Here is a 7,500-nt window from a genome sequence, read left to right on the forward strand (position 1 = left end):
GCATCCATTTGCTCACCCTGTTCCATGTTGTTGCTTGTTGTTTTGAGAGTTGTTGTAGAAAGCTTGAAACTGGTCAAAATTTTGAGCCAACAACTCTCAACATTTGTTTTGTTCCGTGATCGCCGAAGCGTAGCGCAATAATGCATGATGGATCCGTTTTCGCAGTTCTTCCAACATTGTTGTGGCCACGCATGACCATTACAGATGGTCCCCATGGGGATAGCTACGCATTATCATGTTGAAAACAAGATGGCAGCCGAATTTTGTAAGTTTACAAAGTCTTATGGGTCTTATCCTTCCCACAATACACTGCATGTCCTTACATTGTTAGGAGTTGTTGCGTCCGTTTGCAACGGGCTTTAGTCTTTTACAATTTTGTAGCCATAATTTCTTTCTCAGGCGGAGTAAAGCCCGGGAACGAATTAATTGGTTGCCAGGTGGAACAAGGGACCTTGTGTGTCCAGATCACGTGACACAGACTACAGCATGAGCACCTTGTTTATCACTTCCTTTTTAAAATCAATATTGCGTTGATTTCGATTACCTGGGATATTATTGTTTACCATATCAACTGTTGAGATATTGTAAGTATCTTGGAGGCGAAACAATGCCGCCATTGCGCCAACAAGGTCGTCAGCATAATTCGGAAATTGCCCCTCGTTCGACTCTAGAAGATCTTGCAAATCTAAGATAAAAGAAACAAATTGACCATCAGGTAAGAAAACCTAACACATCGCATGTGGTTTGACAGTAAACTTGATATCGACAAAACTTAATTATAGTTAGAATTTAGTAGTAGCAAGAGTGAATTACATATTTTATAAATCTAATTCACTCTTGGTAGTAGAGGGACAAATTCTGATGCCATGGAGAGCTGAGAGAGAAAGAGGATAGATACACAAATCGGGAGCTACTGTTTGAAATAATGTCTGAGACAGAACGATAGCAATGGGCTTTCACTTATTAGCTTGCTCGTCGCCCAGAATGACGCGACATATCCGGGACCTTAAGTAGCGCCAGATTGGCGCCGAACCGTACTCAAAACAAAGGGAAAGTGATCTAAACCGTCCAGGGTGACTCACATTTGTCACATTTTCACCCCAACATACACAACATAACTCGGGTTGTCTCTTGTTGCTGACGATCCGTCTCACAGAAAATCAGGTTACGATGCCCGAAACGGAAGTGTATGACATGGAAGTCAGGTTGTGGACTTAGAAGAAGTGAGGATGAATTCAACTAGTTGACGAAAATCATTAGTGTGATCATGTGCTTCCAATTAGAACATCGACTGTTTTTGCCGCTACTTAATTTGAGCAACCTCGTTTTCAGGGCTTTTCCCTCACTTAGGGTATTCTTCGGCAAGTCATTATACATGTGTCAGCATATGGTTATGTTAGCCTGACACTTAAGGGGGCCTCACATAAACTTTTTTCGTACGATTACTGAAGTTGTTTTCTTCGAACGTGCATCCGGTTGCCAACTAGCTCTGTATTTTTGTCATGAGATTCTGAGTTCTTCAGCAAGATATTTTTGAAGCCCGCCCTCACCCTCCTGAAAAACGTTATAGTCAATCCCTCATCGAGTCCAGTTGAGACTTTGTGCTATTCACCGTTTCACAGTTTAATTTATGAGAAAATAATATACATTTCCTTACGACTTAAGGACGTTCGCGCCCATTGCTACTGCGCATCTTTTCGCACATGTCACGCACACGTCATTCATCGTAGACCACGCAGGTAAACACGATGCTAAAGGAGCAAAAATTTGCCACAAGAATGGAACATGAAAGTATGTGGCATCATGGGATAGCAGTGGACCCAGGTCTTCTCGGAAATGTCACGCAATGGCGTGACAGTGCGAATAGACAATCGCTTTGAGAACTTCGCAGCGATTTTACTCTCTTGAATGCTCGGTGACCCCCATTTTTCTTTCCGTAGATCACTTCCTTTCTTGATTTTGTCCATTTTAACAAAAAACAAAAAAAATCCGTACGTGAGAAGTTACAAATATTTGGCCTTTTATGCTCTCGTGCGACCGAAGTTTTCTTTCTTAGACTAATATGTATCGTTTTTCAAGGTCTATTTCACTTCAGAAAAAGACATCAGCTGCAAAGGTTAATTTAGTTATATTAGTTATGTTGAACTGAGTACGTTTACCTGATCTAAATTTCACTCATGTAGCTTTTTTATTGCTGACAGTTGTAAGCTAAGATCGTCTTAAAGTAACGCAATCTTCTAAAAATGCACCTCATGATCTCGAAAACGAGCACGGTAACCCCCCATTTTTTTTGCCTTTTTGGCAAAAGTAGATCATTACCTTTCTGCGTGGCAAGTTTAAAAAAAATCTGTACGTGGGAACGTTTTGGGCGCGAACGTCCTTAAGTATCTGACTTACCCTGTGAATAATCCCTGTTCAAAAATTCGCTCAGCTCTGACCAACCATTCGCAAATCGTTTAATAAGAGCGTACGATGTCATAGGATTCTCCAGCGGATAACTAACTCCATTTCGTTTCACAAGTTCCGTCGCTTCCTTGACGTTTTCTGCAAAGTTCTTTATTTTATCTAATCTATTCTTCTCCAATTTGACAAATGTCTCCAAACTTTCGCTCAACTTTGTCTCTAAATTCACAATTTCCTGGAGTTGTGAGATGGACGCAAAGCTGTCAGCCTTTGCCAAGAAATTTCGTGGCAGAAAATTCGCTAGGATGAACTGAAAGACAACAATACTTCGAAGGCGCGTGTCCATTTTGTAGATATTTTCGAAATACGTGTGATCGCCGGGATTTGTGGTTTTGTTTGCGCGATTTAGATTTCAAAGACGAGGTTTGAGAACTTGAATTATTTATGTCCAACATTTCAATACTTCAAAGAAGATAGGTTGAGAAACTGAAATATCATCACCTTGTCTTGTTGACTGCACATTTAATACTACAGTCACCAAAGAATTAACAGTACTAGTCTGCTATTTTATTACATCAAAAGCTACAAAATTTCCGGGCCTTTTTTTTTCTACAAGTATCTTTATTTTTCTTTCTTCCCTCTTGCGAACAGGTGTCAGCTGGTCTTTCTAGTACAGTCAACAAAGGGGATGTAGTATGGCTCATGAGGCAGCTGCTCATCAGGGACTAACCTTCACCTTTTATATAAAAGAACCAGAGCATTTTTTTTTTCGCGCTATTGGTTTGACGTTCTCCAAGCTACTCCGGCAAGGCCTGCCGCTGTTCAAGACAAAATGTCCAAAATCATTGCTACCATTTTTTCCCGACTTTGAACGCCGGGTCTGAAGGGTTCTGAATAACTGAGACTACGAGAACTAAAATACAGCTGGAACTCAGGCTATTGCCGTCTGGTGGAACCTTTGCTGAGAGACATGACCTCAAAAATCATAATATTATGAGATTCATTTTATTGTGAAGTGTACCGTTCTTAAGGCTGTAGAGTCCGTAACTAGGGCGACCGGCTTCCACTTGGTTCAAGCAGGAGCTCTGCCATCTATCATGCTCCTGGTTTAGGAGTGTCAAGTACCCCCTGACGTTTGTTTCGTAACAATCAAAGCAGTAACCCAGCGTACATTCCTACAACCGATTAAAGTTTTAAAATTGATAAACAAGTTCCACATATTTTCAGTAGGAATCCGTTTCGAAACACGCAAGCAATCAAACCTACGACTTCCCATGACTGGTGGGGATGCGCTACCACTGAGCCACAATGGGAGACCCGTGGTAGCTTGCAGGCCACTGAACAACTGTCCTGCTATACTGCAAGGACTGAAGGTGTCGAAATAGCCCGTTTTGGCAAGTTTATTGGCCAAGACCCCACGTAAAGCATCCTAACTAGTAATCTGAAGGGGTGGGTACGACTCCTGCAAAGGACCACTCCGATTTAAGTCCGAGTATCTCCGAGCCTGTATTTCATAATTTTCATCTCTGGTTTTTAACTTAACTGCTGAAGCACGGCTCTTCTCTTGCTCGACACCATTTCCTTCAGTCTGAAGGGCAGACCATTGATCTCGGAAAAAAAAAACCGTATTAACCTTTTTACCTTGTTTGACACGACTACGTTTGTCTCGGTTAACTCTATCGTTATGGCGACGACTTTCTCTTAGACGTGGGCGAAATTATTGCCAAAGGATGGATATGCATGACGGCAACCGGAAGTGAACTTTTGGTATGTTGGGAAAATCTTTTTGATAACAGTAACGGCCCTTAGCAATGGTATTTCGGTTGCATCAAGAAAAGTTTAGCGAGTCAGAAATAGATAGTTGAAATAAATTGTTAAAATAAATTGTTAAAATAAACGCCGTGGTCATGATGCAGGGGCGTAGCTTGGATTTTTCAAAGGGTCACACTGTGTCAAACATAGAATACTTAACAGATAGTGGCGTTTTCGCCAACTGAATGTTTAAAGGCTTACAAAGGGTAGGGAGGGTCACGGGCACCCCAGGACCCCCACCCCCCTTGCTACGCCCTTGTTATGGTAAGGTTTATGAAGGGAAATTTGTGGGTGTCCGGAAAACTAAGACCTAAGACCTAAGACCTAAGACCCGGAAAACTAAGACCCGGAAACCTAAGACCCGGAAAACTAAGACCCTTTTCATTTTAGTTCTCAAAGCAATCCCTGGGCCGTTTAAAAAGGCGCAAACATATAATAAATAAATGCGAAGGAAATCGGGAATAAATCACGCGCAAAGCAGCAAATAAGCCATAGAAAAGAACGGGACCAAAAAACCCTGTATTCCTGAAAGAAATCTTATGTATAGCCAAAAAATTAAGATCGATTTTGAGACGACAAGAAGGCTTTATACTGACGGCGTTGGGAGAAAATCTAGCAATGCTTGATAATTCTTCACCGCAAATCATGTCACGCCAGGCGAGTCAAGGCCACATGACAATCCCGCATTTCATCAGAAAGGAAAAATAAATCGTTGTTCTAAAATGTCTCTCCTGTAACTGAACGAATTGTTCATTTGTTCTTCGGAAATTACTGGCAGTCAGGTGATACGTCCTGTTGGAAATCAACGGCGGAATCTCTGTCGTGAGCGCGTGTAAACAAATAGTAAGGTCAACAGATTGGGACTGAGAGGGGTGGGAAGCAGGAAGCTCTAACTTGGCGTCTGTGCATTGAATTAAAAGGTAACAAAGGTAATAATGTAAAGCGTATTTAATTGAACGATCAAAGGCTTATTCGGTTCTATGATAAGTGGAACCTCCTCTTGCAGTCGCATAAACATCTCTGAAATTTTGCTGAGCTTATTCAAAAATTAAAAAAAAAATCATGGGTGTCAGTTAGGCCTTGTCCCGAAAGATTAGTACACGGTATTAAGATCTCTGTAAGAATCACATGGCAATGTTATGGAGGGTTTTAAAACATTGAGAACCTTTACATATCAATTTGCTTATGGACATATTAAAATCAAAATATTTTTAGATTTTCAAAACAGAACGAACGTGCTCGGACTTTCTAACAAAGGTCCCCGAGTTCCAGCCGTACAATATAAGTACCAAAAACAAGAATAAAATGAAAAGGGTCTTAGTTTTCCGGGTCTTAGGTATTAGTTTTCCGGGTCTTAGTTTTCCGGATTTTTAGTGGGGAATCCGGAAAACTAAGACCTGACACCTAACACTTAACCCGAAATATTCCAACATAATGGCGGTTGGAACTAAGCAGATTCCCTTAAATTGTACTACATTTGGATGCTGGATCTGCCTTTTTTACGAAAACAGTGCCACCAGCGCGATTTGCAGTAGGGCATGTGACCCTGTGTTGACCTTTGAATTTGTTTACAAGGGCTCGTGACAGAGCTCGATCAAAGAAAAACCCGTCGTTGATTTCCAACAGGACGTAACAACCGACTGGCAATAATTTCCGAAGAACAAATGAACAATTGGTTCAGTTGCAGGCGAGGCATTTTAGAACAACGATTTCTTTTTCCTTTCTGAAATGCGAGATTGTCATGCGGCCTTGACTCGCCTGGCGTGACATTCGCGGTTGTGGCGTGAATAATTATCAAGCAAACGCTGCTAGATTTTCTTCCAACGCCGTCATTATAAAGCCTTCTTGTCGTCTCAAAATCGATCTTAATTTTTTGGATATACATAAAATTTCTTTCAGGAATACAGGGTTTTTTGGTGCCGTTCTTTTCTATGGCTTATTTGCTGCTTTGCGCGTGATTTATTCCCGATTTCCTTCGCATTTATTTATTATGTGTTTGCGCCTTTTTAAACGGCCCAGGGATTGCTTTGAGAACTAAAATAAAAAGGGTCTTAGTTTTCCGGGTCTTAGGTTTCCGGGTCTTAGGTTTCCGGGTCTTAGTTTTCCGGGTCTTAGGTCTTAGTTTTCCGGGTCTTAGGTCTTAGGTCTTAGGTCTTCTTAGGTCTTAGGTCTTAGTTTTCCGGACACCCGGAAATTTGTAGGTTCCGGTTGCCGTCAGTCAGCGAACAGGCAGTTTAAAATGTTATGCGGCCAAGTGAGTTTTAAACGAATCCAAAATGATATGAATTAAAATGAAACAGATCACTGAGTGAAAAATTTGGTTTATCAACGGAGTTGATAATGTAAATTGACCACCGTACAGAGATTCTAAAAGCTGACGTTTCAAGCGTTAGCCCTTCGTCAGAGCGATTTGGATTCGCTCTGACGAAGGGCTAACGCTCGAAACGTCAGCTTTTAGAATCTCTGTACGGTGGTCAATTTACATTATCAACTCCGTTGATAAACCAAATTTTTGTATACTACTTCCCCACCGACGCAGCACCACAGTTTCTTTAGAAACTACCCCTTCACTGAGTGAAAAGCCGCTGTGTCGGGCCGCTGTGTCGGGCGGCATGGAATGAAACTCGAAAACGAGCTCATTAAATTCAACATGAAATGGTGCAATCTTTTCGATCGAATTTTCTTTCAGTCCCCATTTACCGGCAACGTTCCTTTCAATACTATTTGAACTTTCTCGGGTATCATGACGTGAGGATTGCCATGTTTCAACCTTTTTCTCAAGATGAATAGGATAAATAATTCACTGTTTGCAGTGAGAGAAAGAGTCATTTTTCTCCGCGGGTTTGTTGCCGTTGTGTTAAGAAAATATCTTCATAATAGAGTGGATAACTGTCAAGCTTTGCAACGTTTTCGCTTTTGAGTCGACTATCTGAAGATACTCGCGAATTTTTAAGTAGAATGCAAGGAAAATGCCACAAATTGGAATATTTTTGAGACAGACATGTAAATTTAGCGTGATTGTTTATGTCTTGGGTGGATATGAAGATTAAAATTCTCATTACCTCCAAAGTAGCAGTCGACCGTCTACTGATACAAAACACATCTTAGTGTAACGTACGCATCTGGCACACAGTAAAATGGCACCCCTTTTATGCTGTTCATATATTTTATGGTTACTCACCTTTAGTCTTATTTTTGCCAGAAGTCGAGCAGAACTTTTTACAGCCTTAGTGGATCTCGAGAATCTCGTATACAGAGAGCGTGAGCTTAGATTTGAGTTGGAGA

General features: G+C 41.1%; 2 protein-coding genes across 4 annotated transcripts in view; one reads left to right on the top strand and one right to left on the bottom strand.

The window, feature by feature from the left end:
* The window catches only part of LOC138003734 (prolyl 4-hydroxylase subunit alpha-1-like), a 15,477-nt gene extending 12,646 nt beyond the window's left edge, over window positions 1–2,831 (bottom strand). The window contains exons 1-2 of the mRNA XM_068849957.1: window positions 2,398–2,831; window positions 545–685 (exon numbers count right to left, since the gene is read on the bottom strand). Of these exons, the coding sequence (XP_068706058.1) occupies window positions 545–685; window positions 2,398–2,749 (493 nt within the window). The 5' untranslated portion in view covers window positions 2,750–2,831. The remainder of the gene's footprint in view (window positions 1–544; window positions 686–2,397) is intronic.
* Window positions 2,832–7,287: 4,456 nt separating this feature from the next.
* The window catches only part of LOC138003733 (prolyl 4-hydroxylase subunit alpha-1-like), a 36,691-nt gene continuing 36,478 nt past the window's right edge, over window positions 7,288–7,500 (top strand). For 2 of the 3 annotated variants that reach the window (XM_068849955.1, XM_068849954.1), the window contains exon 1: window positions 7,290–7,500. This exon is cut by the window's right edge and continues 195 nt beyond it. In XM_068849955.1, coding sequence (XP_068706056.1) covers window positions 7,353–7,500 — 148 coding nt within the window. In that variant the 5' untranslated portion in view covers window positions 7,290–7,352. The other variant, XM_068849956.1, reaches the window with a different exon arrangement.

This window comes from Montipora foliosa, chromosome 5, assembly GCF_036669935.1.
Source record: "Montipora foliosa isolate CH-2021 chromosome 5, ASM3666993v2, whole genome shotgun sequence".
NCBI lineage: Eukaryota > Metazoa > Cnidaria > Anthozoa > Scleractinia > Acroporidae > Montipora > Montipora foliosa.